Here is a 20,255-nt window from a genome sequence, read left to right as displayed (position 1 = left end):
AAATTTTCGGTTGATTAATCAAGTGTTTTTCAGAGGAAAAACAGTTTCAATTAGCATAATTGGCGAGGTAAATGAAATATTTAAATTTCAACTCAAATTAGGTTTCTCATAGAAAATCAAGCCTCAAGTGGATGAAATCTACCTCAGGAGTACAAATAATGTTGTTTGAATAACTAAAAATATTCGGAATTTGTGTTTTTCTGCTGTCAAGAGGTGCTTCAGGTGGTTTTCTTATCGGAATTTGAGGGACATAGAAGGTACTTGTTTATTTTTCGGTCGAATTCGTTTTGTTCTACTTTGTCATATTTTGACTTTATTGTTCTACGTTTAAAAGTTATCAACAGGAATGTGAAAAAATTGTGTCTCGTTAGATATTTAAAAAAAATAATTTTAAAAAATTTTTGAAGTTTGAAAAAAAAAATTTAAATCAAATTTAAAACATTTTTTTCAAAAAATTAATTAAAATTATTTAAAATAATTAATTATTTAAATTATTTAAAAGTTAAATAATTAATTAAATTAATTAAAAATTTATTATTTATTATTAAAAAATTATTAAATTAATTAATAAAAAAAAATTTTTTTTTTTTGAAATTAAATATCTTGTAAGAAAGTTTCGTGTAAATTTAATATTAAACTTTTTTTTTTAAATTTTTAAATAATTTTTTTACACATGCTTTAAATTTTAATTTTTGACAAATTATTCAACTGAAGCTGAATTTTCAACTTTATTTTCAATTATTGGAAATTTATCAAAAAGATTTTTTTTAAATTTTAAAATTTAAAAAAATCTAAATTAAAAGCTTAATAAAAAAATCATGAACATAATTTCATGAATGAAATAAAAATTGAAAATTTCGAATTTGTGAGAATTTCTTTGAAAAATTAAAAATTTAGCCAAAAAATTTTTTTAAAGTAAAATATTTAAAAAAATAAATTCAATATTAATCAAAAAACAAAAAATAATTTAAAAAATTATTATTAATTAATTTTAATTAATTTAACAATTTTTATTTTTTTTTTATATTACCTAATAATTTTGGACTGCGAAACACAATTTTTTCACAACATGTCGATGCAACAATTAAAATCCTTTATAATCCCGCCTGACACGAATATGACATAACCGAATCTATGTAGATATGGACAATTGCGCACTTGTTTGCTTGCACCGAACAAAAGGAGCACGATTGAATATTGTTTTGTTTTCGCAAACAATGGAGATTAGTTAAGTGGAAACTATATTTTTTGTTGTTGTTTTTGATAGAGGATGACAATAATTGAGAAAATAGCAGAATTCGGTCCCTAAAATTTGTGTTTACTTTTTCTTGTTCTTATTCTTACGTTTCTTCTTGCGATTCCCACCGGCAGAGGGCGCTGTTGCTCCCGTGGAAGTTGGCGTTGTTGGAGTTTGTACGTCATCGGTGTCAGGTGTCTTCAAATCTGCTTCAGTTGCAGCAGCTTCATTGGCTACCTTGAGGTCCAACGTAAGTCTTTCCCTCGCCGATTCTTGTCTCTCCTTCTCGAGGAAAAGTTCGGCATTGGGATTCTGAAGGATTTGGCAATCGTCGAAGTTGTCAGTGGCGTCAAAGTTTGAATTTGGATCCAAGCTCGGGATCGGGTTGATCGAGTCGCTGTCGTTGTGCGTGTAAAAATCGTTAATTAAACGTTCGCGAACCATAAAAACAGTTCCATTGCTGCCCGTTTTCTCCTCGTAAGAAACCATGGAGTCGACAACTTCCTCACCTGTCGACGCCGCCATATTGCCATTGTCCATTTCGTCGATTTCTTCATCGTCCATGCTTCGAGACCAGCTAAGACGAACACGTTCGTTATCCTTCAACTCTCGCAGGACTTTTTTCATTTTATCGTTGATCGAAAGTTCGAAAGCGCCTTCGTCATCTTCCATCGTCGCATTTGGGTTCACAAATCCAAAATGCTCGTCGAACGAAGAGAAATCTGCTTCAACGCGTTCTTGCAAATTAATTTCCGCGGGGGTTGGAGGCGGTTCGACCAGATCATCTGTGCAAGATTCGTTCAAGCGACCTTCGTCGATGGTTTTCATGAGATCGAAAGTTCCAGCAGCAGCTTTATTGCGCAAAACGAACGTCGTTTGATCCTCATCTGGGCGCAATTGAAGCACTTCGCGGCCATTGTTGTTGCGAATTGTGATCATGGAATCGTCGTCAGAGGGCGTGACGGGCGGTGATTTTGTTGGATCTTGCAATTCGAGCGAAATAATCTTTTCGCGGAACGTTTCAACCTGTTTCGAGGAAATAATTTCCAGAAAAATTACATAAAAACTCGGAAATATGGAAAAAATAAACCGTTACCATGCTTACTTTTATATTCACAAAAACATGAAAAACTAATAAAATAAAACCATGCAATAAAATGACAGATGAGAAAAACATGCAAAAATAATTCTACAGAGAACTACAAAAAGATTTTTCTACAAAAAATTGCACCAAACCAATTTTTAAAACAAGGAAATCCCAAATTTTTCATTAAATTCTTAAAAAAAAATTTTTTTTTTCAGTTTTTGGTTTACCCTACGAGCCCATTTCTTATGTAAGCAATAAAGTAAATGGTAATCCACCTGCTTAAAAAATCACTTTTTGCCTACAGGCAGCTTTTTTTATTCTTGGAAGAAGAAACAATCTCTCATTCTCTCTACGAAAAATTTAACGGTGAAACACAAACACACGATAAATTTTGCATATTATTATGTCGCGCGGTATTTTTCGTGCAGTCGCTCATTTAAGTAACAACAAAAAAAAATGGCAAAGTGATTTTTATGTTCTTTCAACGGTTATTTGAGAACACACATGTTACTTCATGTTCTTTTTTCGAGGGCATTTATGAAAAATTGTTTGAAATTTCGTTTTTGGCGCCTTTTTTACGAATTTCATGAAAAAAAAATAATTTTAAGACAATTTAATTATTTAATGCTGAAAGTTCATAATTTTTACCATTTGAAAATATTAAAATTGAAAACAATTAAAATTTTTTGAATATTTCAAAAATTTTAAAAAAATTATATAATTTGAAAATTTTCAAAAAATTCAGTTGAAATAAAAAAAATTTCTGAAAAAATTTTTTTTTTTTTTTAATTATTGACGTTTAATTTTTTAAGCCCAGATCCAGACTATTTTTATATTTTATATTTTTTGGATTTTTAATAAAAAAAAAAATATTTTTAAGAAACATTTTAAAAAAAATAGAATTAAAATCAAAATATTTTTTTTTGATTTTTAATTTAATTAAAATTTTTATGTTAAACTTCAGTAAAATTTTCGAATATTTTAATTTGAATTTTTAATATTTTTCTTCTTTTTCTCATAAATTTCTCAAATTTGAAATTAAGACATCTTAATTAGTACCGTTTTTTATCAAAAAAAAACCACACGATAAAACATGAGATTTGTTTTTTGGTGAAATACGGTAGCCAAATGAGATCATAACAAAAAATCCGCCATTTTGAATCAAATCAAAATTAAAAATTGAAATTCAATCTAATGTTCTTACATTTTTGACTTTTTAATCAATAAAAATCATAAAAATTGCCTTAAATATACAATTTTTTTTATTAAATGCGCTAACATCAAATTTATCCCCTAAAAAAATTAAATTTTCCCACAAAATTGTTCATTCAGTAATAATAAAATTTCGTCCTCTTCGCTACAAAAAAAAATCTCTTGTCTCTAGATTGAGGCAAACAAACGAGAAAATTCTACATGGAATTGTCAACACACACAAAAAATAACGACGACGACGCTTAAAATGGTGTGATAATAAATGATGATATGTGTTGTAGAGAAAGAAGACAACGAAACGGATAGAAGAACGCCTGCAATAGCACTTACGTGTCCCTCTGTGGTGTGTTATGTAAATTGATGAATACAACATTTAAAATTAGGAACATTTGAATGCAAACAATTTCGCTAAAATGTCCTTTTGTCTGCCGGAATGACGAAAAATACATGCGTGCGGGAATGGCATTTCCGCACCGGAGGGAATTGTAAAAAATAAACTTTATTCTGTGGATTTAATTTAGTCGAATAGAAATCCTCCAAATTGCGTCGTGCGAAAAACTACGCAAGTGATTTTTTGTTCCCTCTAGTGTTTTGAATAGAAATGCTTGAAAAATAGAAAAAAAAGTAGATTTGAAAGCAAATTTGCATTTCGCCACTTATTCAACACATTTCGTATAGATTTAACAACTGTAACACAGAAATCATTTTAAAAAGAGCGCAATGCCTTTTACGTCGCCTAACACTCGTGATAAGCGAAAAAAGGAGGATTTAAAAGCTTTTAAGAATTTATGTTCACACAATTGCAATCATGTTTCAAAAATTGCAGTTTTTTGTTGTTTCTATGTGAAAAGCTGCACCCTTAGTTCATGGGAATAAAATGAAATAAATCAAAGGATTCTTGAGAATGGAAAAAAAGAGAGGAAAAAGTCATATCACTCATATAAACTCAAAGCACATATATTTTACTTAAAATTGAGACAAATCAGGTAAGAAGTGCATCGCACATGTACGAGAATTGTGCATTAAAAATGTATTTTGTGAAGTAAGTGGAATGAAATATGAGCTTGAGTGCGACGAGTATATAAAGTTACTTCATCCACTTGAAAGGAGAAAGACGTCATCAGAAATTTTTGCTTAAAGAATGTCAAACTCAAGGATTTTTGAGAGCTAAAAAAAATATTTAAAATGCTAAAATTTAAATGAGTTTGGAAAAAATACTTTTAATTTAAAAAAAATAGACAAGAGCTAAGAAAATTAAAAAAAAGTTTTAAAACTGAAAATTTTTGAAAGGTCTTAAAATTAAAGAAAATTTTAGCTAAAAGCTTTTCAAAGCTAAAAAAATTTTAAAATTTCTCAGAAATCTGAAATTTTTTAAGCTGAAAATTATTTTTCAATAAATTTCAATAAATTTTTTTTAAAAAAGAGGAAAATATTTTTAAAAACTAAAAACAAATTTCAAAAATCTATGAAATTATTTCAAAACCTAATAATTTTTCTAAAAACCTTTCCTTAAGTTTTTTTAAAGTCGAAAAAAAAATTCTAAAACTAAAAGATTTGAAAATCTATGAAAAACTAAGAAAATTTTTAAAACCTGAAAAAATTTTCAAAAACTGACTAAGAACTTCAAAAGCTAATTTTTTTTCTTAACTTCATAAAAAAATCTAAAATTCAGCCAAGACTAAACTTTGTTTTAGAAAAACTGAAGAATTTTTTTAATTTATTCTAAAAACTAAAAAAAACGCTCAAGTCCTTTAATAGCAAACCGGGCAACAAATCCTCCAACACCAACTTTTGTTTTTGCTCTGCTTCCATTAAATCAAAGTATATCACGAAGATGAAAGGTCGGTTGTTGTGATGAAATAACGTTTAATGGAAAAAGATGAAAGGCTTTTGAAAAATAAATGGCTTTGTGCTCCTCTACCTCTTTTAGTAAAATAGTTTTTACTTCTCCTCATTTAACCCAGATTCACATTTAGCTTAAAATTCCAGCTTTACGTCATTCGTCTAATATCGATCTCAATTAAATTCCATGCGAAAAATTAGCATGACATCACAAGTCATCATCATCATAAAAAGTTACAACCTACGCTTCGATATTTTGTGATATTTCCCCGTTTTACATTACATCGAGCTTTAAACGACAGCAGAAACATCATTTTTCAATCATAAACACTCGCAAACACACACCTCATAAAACTTTTTTTTTTGCTCTTTCGCAACACTGGCGCAACACATACAATAAAGTGATAAAATGAGAAAATTGATAACGTAATAAGTAGCAAAAAAAGATGTGTCGTGTAATGGCATTGCGACATTGCGAGCAATCATATCAAAATATTTTCGGATGATATTCGCAGAGAGTTGTTTGTTGTAATAAAAAGAGGAATTTTTTCGCACTGAATTCGATGAAAATGTACAAAAACATGGAAAAGGCACACATGTGATGAAAAAAAGAGACTTGTTTCAAGTATGGAAGTTTTGTTTGTGTTTGCCCTCTAACTTTTCATGCAGGTGTTGTGAAATTTATATAGCAAACTGTGTTGTAGGCGAAAAGTAGTCAAAATTCAATAAGGTTGTAAACAAACATAACTATATCGAGGATGCGGGTGTGCTTTACTTGCTAGCTGGTACTTGTTTTTAAATTGAGATGTCTTTTGAAGGTAAGTGATGATTTTGTAAATAGACTAAAGCATGTTCTAAAAATTAAGCTTTTTTTAAAAACAAAGAACTTAGAGATTTAATTTTTTTTTTTAAATTTGAGCAAGGGATAGTATTTCCGTTGGAAGGCGTTTCAAGTGTCTCCAAAATTCTAACAAGAAAGAAAAGAAGGAAAAATTATACATATGATCGATTTGGAAATGGCTTCCCATTTTTTTCTCGTGAAGGATCAACTGGCAAGGATCAAGGTCAAGTTTCTACAATTTAAAAACGAATTACTAAATTGAGTGATTGTGAGGAAGTAGGCTATGAATTAGCTATTTCACAATTTCACAAATTAAGAATGATTCATAGTCTTCAAATCTAATAAACATCAGTAATACAACTACAACAGGACTATGAATCATTCTTAATTTGTGAAATTTAGCTAATTCATAGCCTACTTCTTCAAAAATACATCTGAGTCTAACAATTTTCAAAAATAAATAAAAGAAAAAATTAGTCGAAAATGACAAATTTCTATGAAGGATCTAAAGTAATGATTTCTGCGTAAATTAAACTCAACTAGGTACCGTCTTTGGATTTAGAGAAACTTCATAGATTATAAAATAATGTTAGTCCCTATACTTAGTTTTAGATTTTTATAAAAAAAAATAATTCAATGGAAATTATCACTCAAACCTCAGATTCCTTATAACTTTTTTTAATTTCGGAATTTCTCTAATTCTATTTCTAATTGATTTTTAATGCTCATTAGTACTTAAATCTTTCAAAACCTCGATGGTCAGTACTAAAAAAAATTAAAATAGTTCCATAATTTTTGGCTACATACGGAAGCCTTAAAATTTGTGAAATTCCTCAATCGTAAAATAGCAGAAAAAAATTTTAAGAAACAGATTTTTTGATTGAGGAACATATCAGATTGAATAAGTTTATTTCAAATAATTAATAGATTCCTTGAACTTCCCTCGCTACTTTGTACTTTTCAAATTACTTTAACACTTATAAGACTGAAGATATAAATTCATAGATCTGCTTGAAATATTTCATTTTCCTCCATATTTTTCAAAATATGTTTCAAGTTAAATCGTTGGAGCTGCTTAGTTCGTACTCTTTGCGATGCGTTTAATATTCTATTGATACTTGAGACAAATATGTTTAATTCATGGGTTCTGGAGTATGGCGATACTCAAGTAATTGTATCCATAAGTTCTGCTGAAGCTGCTTCTTTACTTGTTACTTGTTCTTTACTTGGTTGATTCATCCTATTCAATGGTGCTTGTTTCAAGTCTCTTACCTTTTTTTGCAAAGTACTGTTTAGAAAATTCCTGCTTAGGTCATTTAGTCATATTGAATTCATTGGTTTAAATAAAACATATATCTCAGGAGCAACTTGGTAAATTGTATATGTGAATCTAGTTGTTATCCATACTTTCTCTTTTGAGCGATAAAATCTCAACTTTTCAATAAAAACGCTCTAAGAAATTTTTTAAGGTTTCTTTTTGAAACAAAATTATTTTTAATGGTTAATATTGAATTTAAGGTTTAATTAGAAACTCAATTTAAGTTCCATGAAAGAATCAACTCTTTAATAGTTATTTAACCTTAAATCCAGACAGACGCTAAAACTTTAAAAAAATTAATTCTTCCTCCGTAAAATGCTCTTCAAATACGCATCTAATAGTTTAAACATGAAAACACCTGCAAACAAGTATCATTTCATTAGTTCACGCTTTTATACTTTTCCATCGTTTTAACAGTGTCTCTGTGTGCTTACATATTGTCTCTATGAGCATTATCATCACCGTTCGCATCTCACACAACACCTCTTCAACTCGTAACGACACGATGGGGTAATTTTCTACATGATTTGAATTTCACAAAATTAGATTATTTCACTTGAATCGTTATGCATGAAAGTAAAATCAAATAGCCAAAAAGTGAGTCCATAGCTATACATTTATTGGCACAAAAAAGGGACAAATTTCCGTGAACGCAACTAAGACAAAAAAAAAAACGACGAAACAAGGAAATCATCAAACGTAAATGAGCTTATTTCCCGGGACGGGAAGGGACAAAAAAAATTAGATTGTACAAAAAAAAAGTCTTAAGCAGAGAAAAAAAGTTTTTGAGGAAAGAAGTTGTATAATTGCATGCCATTCTTCTGTTTTTCTTTTGTGCTACCGCCATCACTTCGGGATACATTTTACATTTTCTGTGTTGCGGAACGGGCATTATTTTATTATTCTTCCTATCGCTACGTGACTGACTGTTGGAACAGGTGTGTTTAATTTCATTTTTCAGCCTTTCGCGAGTAAAAAAAAAACTTGATTAAAGTTTCGCTTAAAGCTGCAGGATAATTTAAGCAAAACAGAACGAAACATTAATTCGATTCGATTGAACGCAAAATTAACCAGAATTTAGTTTATTCACTTTGATGGTTATTTATTTTGTCTTGTATATGCAATTTGCGGTTCCAATTATTTCGCAAAACCAACGCAAACAAGTGGATTTAAAGTTTGTGGATTTCTGTTGTTTTTCTCGAATGGGAATTGAAATTAGATAAATATTTGGTAAATTGGTAACCAAAGCAAAACTCTATTCGTCGGTCGACCGCAATTGTTTTAGTTTCTGTACATTTCAAGCGTCAAATTTCGAAATAATTTGATCCCGCAGTGTAATTTTGAATGGAATACAAGTGATTAAAATTTTCGAAGCAATTTAAAAGAGCGCATTTTAAATGTGACTGATTTTAACCACGTGACCTATGGATCGAAAAAGGATGAAATAAAGCTCTAAAAGGATCAAATTAACCCATGATTTTGTTCAAAGATCAATAGAATTCCTTTAAAGCTTGATTTCATTCATTTTAAATCCGTAGGGAGAACAATTTAAACCACGTGACATATTTTTAACCACGTGACCTACGGATTGAAAAGTGATCTTAAAGTTCTTAAAGTATTTAATTAAGCCCAATATTTTGAAACAGAGATTAATTAAATCCTTTAAAAGCTTAAGTTCGACGCTTTTCAATTCTTATGAGGAATTATTTAAACCACGTGACTAGTTTTAACCACGTGGTCTAAAAATTGAAAAAGGATGACATTAAGCTTTAAAATAATTAAATTAACTCATTATAGTGAAAAAATGTAAATTTAATCTCTCAAGAACGAAATTTCATCCTATTTCAATTCTTAGGAGGAATTATTTTAACCACGTGACCTATATATTGAAAAATAGATGAAATTAAGCTCAAAAAGGATTAAAGTAACCCTTTAAGTTTGAAAAAGAGATAAATTAATTCTTTTAGAGCTTGATTTCATCTTTTTTCAATCCGTAGAAGGAATTATTTCATTAATGAGACATTTGAACCACGTGACCTAAGGATTGAAAAATTGATCAAATTAAGTTCTTAAAGGATTTAATTAAGCCCAATATTTTGAAACAGAGATTAATTAAGTCCTTTTAAAACTTAAGTTCGACGCTTTTCAATCCTTAGAGGAAATAATTTCAACCACGTGACTTTTTTAAACCACGTGACCTCATAAATGTCGAAAAAACTTAAAAATATAATGTAAAAAGCAGTAAAAAAGTGTGTGCATGAAAATTGTGTGCTCCCCCCAAACCACAAAAAAAAATCAAACTGTGTTTCAGTGCAAAATTTTATTCAAAAGTTTCAACTGGCATACCTCAGTTTCAATCACTTTTTCCACGTACTCAACTGTAACAAACTGCCGTTCGCCCGTCACCGGGTCCGGTATCTCTTTTATTTCGCGCTGTATCACTTTTTCGTCTACAACTTTTTCCTTTTCGCGCACAAATAGCGCGCCAGGACGTGATTTGACGGCGATACGCGGGAAAACTGGCGGCACTTCCACCGACTGGTTAGCGAAAAGCACACACATTTCACACGGGGAAGGTGTTATTGATTGTTTATTGTTTTTTTTGTGTGTGTTCGTGTGTGTATGTGTGTGTTTTTTATGTTGTTTGTTAGTTCATTTTTTATGTGTTTAGTTGTAGTTTGTTAAATTATCCGGAAAAAAAGAAGAAAAAATTATTTTTATTAGTAAGGTTATACAAAAAAGGATTAAAACTTAACTAAATCTACAAGTTGCAAGAAGCTATGTACAAAAAAAAAGCAAACAAGCGAATCATTATGAATTGCCGCAAGGATAAAATATCTAGGCTAAGCTAAGGAAGACGACAAGAGTAATAAATAATCAAAGTGCTATCCTATTTTTTTGCCTTTCTTCGAGGCTTGAACAACAAACAATAACTTAACAGGACAACCAAGTGCAATGACCAGTGCATAGAGACACTGTTGTCCTGTTTTTTGCTCTTGCAGCGAAGTAAAGTAAAGTAATGGGACACTTTCTTTCTTTCTTTATGGCTGGAGATATAAACTATTCTCGCTCGTTCGTTGTCATCGTCGTCGTTAATGATCGTCAGAGAATTTTCTTTCGTTACATTTTTGTTGCTTCAAGGCATTTTTATATTTAATATTGTGTTGTCGAGTGGCGTACGAAGTAAATAGTAGAAGCTTCGTCGCCTTCTTGACTGAAGGATATTTATTTTAGTTTTGAACAAAGTTTTTTTTTAAATGGGAATTTAAAGGAATTTTTTTCAAGGAGTTTAGTGGTCTGTCTGTTTTTTTAAACGTTGGAAAATAGTTTTTAGTAAAGGATATTATTTAATTTTTTATTCAAAAATGGCTTAATTTTTTAAAAATCTTGGTAAAAAATTTTCTTTAATTTAATAAAATATTTTCAAAATATTTTTTGTAAATTTTAAATTCAATTTTATTTGAAAATTTATATATTTTTATTTGATTATTTATTTGATTTATATATTTTAATTTAAACTTTTATTTAAAAAATTTATAATTTTTTTTTTTAATTTTTGTTTTAATTAATTTTTTTTTAAATTAAATTTAAAAAAATATTAAACTAAAATAATTTATCAATCTAAAAGTAAAATAAATTTTAAAAAAATTTCATTAAAAAATTAAAAAATATAATTAAAATATTAAAATTATAATTAAATAAAATTTTATGTAAAAAATTTTAAATTTAATTTTAAATTAATTAAAATTTTTTATAATTTTTATTTTAATTTAAACTTTTATTTTATTCATTTTAATTTTTTATTTTAGTCCGTTTTTTATGAAAAATTAAAATTGATTTTAAAAAATTTTCATCAAAAAAATAATAAATAAAATTAAATTATTTAAATTATAATTAATAATTTAAAAAATAAAATTTTATGTAAAAAATAAATAAATTTAATTAAATATTCTATAAATATTAATTTAAAATAAATAAAAATTTTTAATAATTTTTTTTATTTAATAATTTAAATTATAACTTAAAAAAATTTAAATTATTTAAATTAAATTAAATTAAACTTTTATTTAAAAAATTCATATTTTTTTTTTATTTTAGTCCGTAGTTTTTTATTAAATATTAAATTTAAAAATTAATTAAAACACCAATAATTTATTAATAAAAAATTAAAAATTTTCATCAAAAAAATTATAAATAAAATTAAATTATTTATATTATAATTAATAATTTAAAAAATAAAATTTTATAAAAAAAAATATATTAAGTTAAATTTTTAATAATTTTTTAAAATTTCAGGAACTTTATATTTAGACAAATAAAAATAAAAAGAAATATCTAAAGAGCGCTTATAATTTTTTGCGTTTACAAAACTTGTTTTAAAAGTTTTACTGCAACAATTTATGCAGAAAAATAAAATTTTACACTAATGAAAAACAAAGCTCTTCAATTGTAAGTGATGTTCTCAACACTACTTTACAGCTCATTACAATGTCAAAAAACTTGAAAAAATTGTTTTTCCATAAAATCCTTCTTTTAATTTTTTTTTCATATTTTATACGAACTCTAATTCAGAAGTTTTTCACAAAACTCTTAAAAATATGTAAATTCACCATTAGACCAGATTTAGCATCACAATGACCTTTTTCAAACAATAACAAACAACTTTTACACAAGAATGTCCATTAAAAATAACAAAAATATCATAAAACATCATCGGGCTTCTCTATCCCATGTTTTCCATCCATTTCACATGGACCATGGAACGAAGAGGAAAAATAACAATAAACAATAAAAATACGAGAGATTCGTTTCGTGTATGATGCAAATAAGCGACTCTGCTACCGACAAGGACTACAAATTGCATCAGTCATAAAAGACGAAGAAAACACACAAAAACTAATTTTAAAAGTAATCTAAAAGAGTTTCTTGATATTTTGTTGGATTTTTCGTATCAACCAAGGTACAAAAGTTTGCATTTTTCTCTTTTTTTTCTGCGTCATAAAAGAAGTTTAATCAGATCAGAATTCAATTTTATAAATCTAACATTGTTCACTTATTTTCAAGTTATCGTCAACTTGACATCGTCAGAGAAAATTTCATGGCTTTGAAAGGAAAAGTTGAAAACAGGCAGTTTGGGTGACTTGATATCGAATCAATCAAAAAACTCAAACAAATTTAAGAGAGTTTCAGCAAAATTTGGGACCTACACGGATGAATGTCTAATAAAGATGCCTTAAATAGAAAAAAAGAATGAAATAATGAAAAAAGATAACAAATTGTCAAGTGCTCTTTTTAGTGTCATCCAACTCGTACTTTTTTTTCTCTTTCTCAAACAGACAAAGATATCTCACTAATGGTGTTACAAACTAGAGGCAAAGACAGCTATTTATGGCATGAGAGTTTTTGCTTGTCACAAAGTAGACGACGACGACTTGATGGAAGAAAGAGGAAAAAATTTTCTTTAATAATTTTCCAAATTTTATTATCATCTTCCTACTCATTTTTTTTCTGTTCGTATTCTTTGCTTTTGCAAAGTTTTCTTGACTTTTAGGCGTTTCGTGAGAAAATTTAGATTTTGAGGTTAAAAATTTTTGGAGGTTAGGATCTTTTAAAGATCTTTGACGTTTATCATTTTCATACTTCTCATTTTATAAATTTTGGGTCCATCCATTAATGATGTCAAACTAAAAAATAATATCATTTGTCATTAATGAATGGACCCCAAATTCAAAATGAGAAGAATGAAAACGATAAATGTCAAAGATCTTAACAGATCCTAACTTTAAAAATCAATTTTTGCTAATTTTTCTCAAGAAAATCCAAAAAATCTGGAAAAACTGAAGAAAAAATTGCAAGTTTGGAATAAAATTCGCTCGTCAGAAATTTTAGATTTTGAGGTTAAAATTCTTTGGAGGTTAGGATCTTTTAAAAATCTTTGACGTTTATCATTTTCAAACTTCTCATTTTATGAAAATATTTATTTAGGGTTCATCCATTAATGATGCTTAACATTAATTTGACATCATTAATGGATGAACCCTAAATTCAAAATGAGAAGAATGAAAACAATAAATGTCAAAGATCTTAAAAGATTCTAACCTCAAAATCGATTTTTGTTAATTTTTCTCAAGAAAATCCAAAAAATCTAGAAAAATTGAAGAAAAAAGTTTGAAATAAAATCCGCTCAAGTCAATTTCTTTCAAAAAAAATTCTCGTTGTTGTTTATTCATGTTAGGAGAGGATAAGAAGCGATGAAGTTATACACTTTCCACACAAAAAAAAAACGTAGAAACGAGACCCATTTCACTCATTTTTATGTTAATTCTTAATATTTTGTTTGCTTCTTTGACGTCGCTTTTTGGACGAAAGATAAGTAGCAAAAAAAAAGTTTCTCCGCGTTTCTGTTGATTCGACATGACCTTGAAATCGCCTTCAATCGAATAAAATACGCAACGAAAAAAGGTCCGCGCAATTAAAGAGACCACTCTCGACAAAATATCCCGAAGCACGACAGCAGAAATTCATTCAAACGAGCTTGCCTCCTTTTCTCTCCGCAACAATAATAATAATAAAAGATGAAAATTATCGTTTTAATACCATAATAAAGAAGAAAAATTTATAAGATAAAAATTCCTTCGTTTTTCTTCCTTTTCTTTTTATATTTTTCGTCGTATTTAATGGCGCTCTTCTGAAGGAAATAAGAGAGCCGGAATAAAAATACGACAAATTCCTCAATATAATAAAAAGAAACATTTTATGGATTATCATGTCCGAAAGAAAAAACGGTCCTAAACCTTGATTTGCGACAAGTAGTGCTCAAGAAGTTGCCAAGGAGTGGAAAAGGTCAAGGACGTTGCTTTTCTAGAGGTGACAACTTGTTGCTAGAAGCTATTTACATCGGACAGAAAAACAAATGACCAATCAAATCAAATAATTCTCTATGGGTATTGGAATGATTAGAGAGAAAAAAAATTCCACAAGCTGTTGTTTTCCATAAAATATGATTATTTATACAGTTTGATGTTTTTTTCGCTTCGCAGGTAAACTCAACAAGAAAAATAAACATAAATTTATCACGATCCGTTTTTTTTGTTGTAGAAAAATGCACAAAGAACGGGATTAGAATGCAAATATTAATGGCGCGACAACATGGTGTCCAGATAAAAATATAAAAAAATAAATAAATGGTTCGAAACTGAACTAAATTTATACAAACAATAAATTTTCTCACTTATCTGGGATTTTTTTACTAAAAAATTTTTTTTTTCATAAAGAAATAATTTTTTTTTAAAAAGAGATAATTTTTTTTTGTTATCTTTAATTTATCATTAACACCTTCCTTTCCTCTTTTTTCACAGGTCGTCAAGGATGAGCGACATCAAAAAGAATTTCTTCCGTGTACGATTTTTTTTTCGTAAAATAATGAGAAGAGCTCCAGAAATTAACAGGAAATTAATTTTTATCCGTAACATGTTCCACTCTGTTCTCTTCATTGATAAAACAGCGAAAGAAACGAAGAAAAAAAATGTGAGCAATATTGCCTCCAGATTTTTTAACATTTCCTTTGTAAATGTTATCGTGTCATCATCATTTTTATTATTATTAATATAAAAACCTCACAGAAACAGCAGAAAAAAGACAAAAATAAAGAAACAAACAAACAAGGCGCGATGGGCAAAATTCCATGTTTTTTCATAGGCTAGACGGGAGGACGACGGAAAAACAGAGAAAAAAAAGATAATAATTTCTATATTTTTGTGTGATGAATAAACTACAAAAAAAAAAAGATAATTATCGTTACGGTTTTGATTATGAGGAAATCTTTGTGAAATATCTCTCGTTTTTTTTTCTCATAACAACATTAGAATAATTAATTTTTTTTCGCCTTGTGGCTGAGTTAGGAAATGCTGGCGTAATCAAATTTCGCTAAAAGGTTATTTGTGACATTTTTTACTGGGAAGTGCAAAAAAAGACACATGAGGCTTTACGTGGAATTATGACAGACCAACAAACACCTTCCTTCTACGTATGGGTTTCAACCATTTTTTGCATTAAAAAAGCTTGTCATAGGAAAATTGCGCGTAATGTTATTTTTTTGAAAGCTTAGTAAGCGAATTTCTGAGCGAAAATGTATGTTTTTAACCAAATTATTTTTTGAATAAAAATTAAAAAATAAATTAAAATTAAAAATAAAATTAAATTAAATTAAATCGAAACAAGATGAATAAGTAAAAAATTGTCTAAAAATAATTTATTTTTGTCACAAAATCAATTTTTATTTTCCAATTTTTTTTAAATTTTTTTTTCGAATTTTTCCAAAAATGCATTAAATTTTTTCTAATTGATTTTGAATTTTATTTATTTTTCAAAAATGAATTTTTATTTGATAATTTGATTTTTATTTTTTAAAATAATTTTTGGTAAATTTTTTTTTATTCTTAATCAAATTTTAATTCAAATAATTTTTTTATTTAATTTTTAAATTTAAAATTAAAATTAAAACTCATTTTTTTTTTAAATTAGAAAAAATAAATAAAATTTGGTCTAAAAATAATTTATTTTTGTCACAAAATCAATTTTTATGGTCCAAAAGTTTTTTTTTAATTTTTTCGAATTTTATTATCATTGAATTGAATTGTTATAAAAAAATTATTTTGGTAATTTAATTTTTTTTTATTAAATAATTTTTTTAGATCAAATTCAAAAATCAGAAATAAATTTTTTTATTATATTTTTAAATTTGAAAAAATTTTATAAAATTAAAAAAAAAAAAAAATTTTTAAGTATCTTTTAAATTTTTTGTTAATGATTGTCTTTAGAGATTTTTGTATGAGTTCAAGTTTAACTAAAAGAAGGTTTTGGAACAGAAAAATTATTCAAAAAATTAGTGAAAAGCCTGAATTGTTCCATTAATTAATTTTTTTTTTGATTTTATAATTCTGTAGGTAATTATTCCTTTCAAAAATAATAAAAAAAAATTATTTAATTTATTAAATTAAATTTACTAAATAATTTAATTCAAATAATTATTAATTAACTTTAATTTAATTTAAATTTTTAAGAAATCAATTTTTAATGATACAAAAAAATATTTAATTAAAAAAGGATCAACCTTGAAATTTGATTAGCAAAAATTTTTCATAAGCTAAAAATAAATATTTACAAAAACAACTAAAAATAAACAGATTCTATTTACAAAACATAAATAAATGGTCAGAAAATAGACAAGAAAAGACTTTTTTCCATGCAAACAAAAAACTTAAACTTAATTTTAAACTAAAGAAAAGTTGTTATCATTTTCATAAACATTCTGCATATTTTTTTTTGCTGTATCATAAACTTATTTATTCAAATATATTTATCATGTTTCTACAATTTATTTTTTTTTCTCTACAAAAGCAAATATATACAATTTTTCTTCATTTTATCATATTATAATTTTTTACCATCTCCCATGCAAAACTAGTAAAATGCAATAAAAGCCATGCAATTTATGTCACAATATTTCTTTTAATTAACTTTTCCTCTTACCTCTTGAATGGTCTTGCTGTTGTCCGTGAGGTCTTCCGCTTTGTCGGTGATGGACTTGAGGATGATTTGTGCTTGGAGCGTATCTTGTTCGAGGGACTTGAGACGAGCAGCTCGCCATTCAGCGCGTTTTCGTGCTCTGTAAACGAAAATAACGTACAATGTAATGGAAAGTGGAACGAGAGATCGAGTTAAGAGGACATTTGGGGATAATTTATCTGCACAAAAATTAATTAGAAACGAATTTATTGACTCCATAAATTTGAGGGTTAATGGTTTCGAGCTTAACTTTTTTTTATTATTTTATTTTTTGTTTTATTTTAGGTTTTTTCCGTGTGGTTGGAGGAATTTTCCATTGTTGGGAACGCGACGTTCTAGTGACCTAAAAAGTTTTTCTTGTTTTGAAAATGTGTTTCCATTGTTTGAATTCCATCCATTATTCGTTTACTTATTAAATTCTCGAGAAAACAATCAACCGCTCAACAAGTCATTCGAAAAGAGAACAGACGATAAAATGTGTTTTTTTCTAATCCTTCGAGATATTTTTTTATTTTATTTTATCGAAGTAGGGAAGTTTGTTCAATTGTTGAGTTTTTTTTAGTTTATTTGTTTTTGAAATCTGGTCAAAATTTGTAATGGTCACTAAAAATAGGCCAGACTTGGATTTTTGTACTTTAAAATTTTTTCAACTCCTAAAGGTATGCAATAAATATTTTTTGTGAAATTTTTGATTTTTTGGCTTAAAAATTTTATACGATTTTTAAGATACTTTTTCAATAAATTTTGAGACATAAACCTTCAGAGTACTATAGAGAATAGTTTAAAAAAAACTTTAAAGAGATTTGTAAAACATAACTTGAGTTATTGCGTTACAAAATCTCCATACAAACTTTGAAATGCAATAACTCAAGTTATGTTTTACGAATCTCTTTAGGGTTTTTTGTATTTTATTAAGGTTAGCTCTAAGAAGGTTTTGAAGTACAATAAGTATGAAAAAATTCATTAGAAACTAAGAAAAATTTCAAATATGAAATGTAATGTTCATTGCATATCCAAATTTTAATATTTTTTGAAAATAACTTCAAATGCTAACCTTTGGGTAATATTTTTCCCAGAACAAAGCGAAATCTGGTCAAAATGTGTTATGGTCACTAAAATAGGCCAGACTTGGAATTTTGTCCTTTAACATTTTTTCAACTCCTAAAGGTATACAATAAATGTTTTATATTTTTTTTGGCATACATTTTTTTAAACAATTTTTAAGATAATTTTTTAAAATTTTTTGAGACATAAACCTTCAGAGAACTTTAGAGAATATTTTACAAAAAAAATTCAAAGAGATTTGTTGAGGAAAACTTGAGTTATTACGTTACAAAGTTTCCATACAAATTTTGAAATGCAATAACTCAAGTTATGTTTTACGAATCTCTTTAGAGTTTTTTGTATTTTATTAAGGTTAGCTCTGAGAAGGTTTTGAAAAAGAAAAACTATGAAAAAATTCGTGAGAAACTAAGAAAAATTTCAAATATGAAAAGTAATATTCATTGCATATCCAAATTTTAATATTTTTGAAAATAATTTCAAATGCAAATTTTTAAGTGATATTTTTCTACGTTAAGTAGAACAAAACGAACCCTAAAGCCTTAATTTTTCCATCAGATTTCTTGTCTTAAAAATATGTTTCTCGTTTCCAATTATTTTTCGTATATAGGTCCATACACGTGTCATCCCATCTTTTTTTTTCTTCCGCACATTTTTCTCGGTTAAATGATGATCATTATGAAATTGGCTCGACTGTAAAGTCTGTGCTTGGCATTTTTTTTTTTGTTCACATGCCTCGTATACTAATAATAAGAGTTATTTTTTCTTCTTATTTAATAAAATCACGTAGATTTTTTGTGCTTGTCCATCAGGGATGAAGGCAACTTCTCTTCGTCTTATCTGCTTTTTTTATGGACATGCACAAAAAGGGACATCGTTCATTAATATTCAAGACATAAATGATTAAAATACCCTGAGAAACACTTCATCATAATCCGAAAGAAATTCGATTTACTTGTGCAGCCAGATAAGATTTTAAGACAAAATTTTAATGAATCATCAATTTTAATCAAATTTTTTTTTGCTACTTACTTTAGGGCTCTTATTTCCGACGGACTCAATTTCGATTCGTCAATTTCCGGAACGAATTCCCCACTCAATCTTGCACGTTTTTCCGCGTTCATGGAACGGATCGGGATTCGACTAGTTGGCGTTGTTGCGTTGCTACTTGTGGCTGAGGGTGTAGGTGAGACAGATGTTGGCGGCGATACGGAACGTTGGACTGCGACTGGAATGTGCGAGGCTGCAGGCGATTTTTGCACGGCTTTGATGGAACTCACGTCGTCACTTCGGTGCTCGCTAGATTTTTTTTTAATAGACCAATCATTATTTTTTTTATGACTATTGAGTGTTTGCGAAAAAGGGCATTTTTTATAAATAAAAAATTAAAGCAATAAAAATTTAATACTGATCGTTAAAGAATAATAAAAAAATAACAAAAAAAAATTTAAGAGAAGGAGATTAAAATTAAATAAAAATAAAAAAGGGAGAAAATTGAAAAGAAATATTTACAAAACAAAAAAGTTGAAAGAAATTAATGGTGAAGCCAATCGTGAATTTTTAAGTGAAACGAGTGCAAAAAATCTACTGTACAGTACAAAAAACGCTTCAAGGTCATTTCAAGGACATTTAAAGGAAAATTTTAACTGTTTCTTAATAAATAAAATAAAAACAAAACAAAAGTAAGTAATTAAAAGTAAAAACGAAAGAAAACACCTTTTTGTTAATCCTTACCCGATTTTTTTTTATTTTAAAAGAAATTAATTGTTAATCCAGTTAGAATTTCATTAGAAATTACTTTTAAAAAATCAAGTTTTCATCAAAAACGTTGAAATTATTTTTTCTTATCTCTTTTTACTTACATATAATACATATTTACTCTTTTTTCAGTAAAAATTCATGGAAAATATCTTACATCACGTTAAAGAAGTTAACCTGTGAGCTTCTTTTTTTGTATAGAGGAACGAATAATGATAAAAATTCCTGATCATAAAAATATTGCATGTACGGTGGTGAAACATGACTTTTAATATAAATCGGAGAAATTTATTGAAAAAGATGCAAAAAAAATATGAGATTTTTTTTTTGA

The 20,255-nt window shown here is 27.5% G+C and overlaps 1 protein-coding gene across 1 annotated transcript; it reads right to left on the bottom strand.

The window, feature by feature from the left end:
* Positions 1 to 1,273: 1,273 nt before the first annotated feature.
* Positions 1,274 to 20,039, bottom strand: LOC134835195 (uncharacterized). The gene is made up of 5 exons (XM_063850065.1): positions 20,029 to 20,039; positions 19,199 to 19,465; positions 17,069 to 17,204; positions 9,884 to 10,075; positions 1,274 to 2,263 (listed from the first exon to the last, which is right to left on the bottom strand). Exons 1-5 carry the CDS (start codon positions 20,037 to 20,039, stop codon positions 1,319 to 1,321), a joined length of 1,551 nt encoding a protein of 516 aa, XP_063706135.1. The 3' UTR covers positions 1,274 to 1,318.
* Positions 20,040 to 20,255: the final 216 nt, after the last annotated feature.

The sequence above is a fragment of the Culicoides brevitarsis genome, chromosome 3, assembly GCF_036172545.1.
Source record: "Culicoides brevitarsis isolate CSIRO-B50_1 chromosome 3, AGI_CSIRO_Cbre_v1, whole genome shotgun sequence".
Taxonomy (NCBI): Eukaryota; Metazoa; Arthropoda; class Insecta; order Diptera; family Ceratopogonidae; genus Culicoides; species Culicoides brevitarsis.
This window is presented reverse-complemented; position numbering and strand designations above follow the sequence as displayed.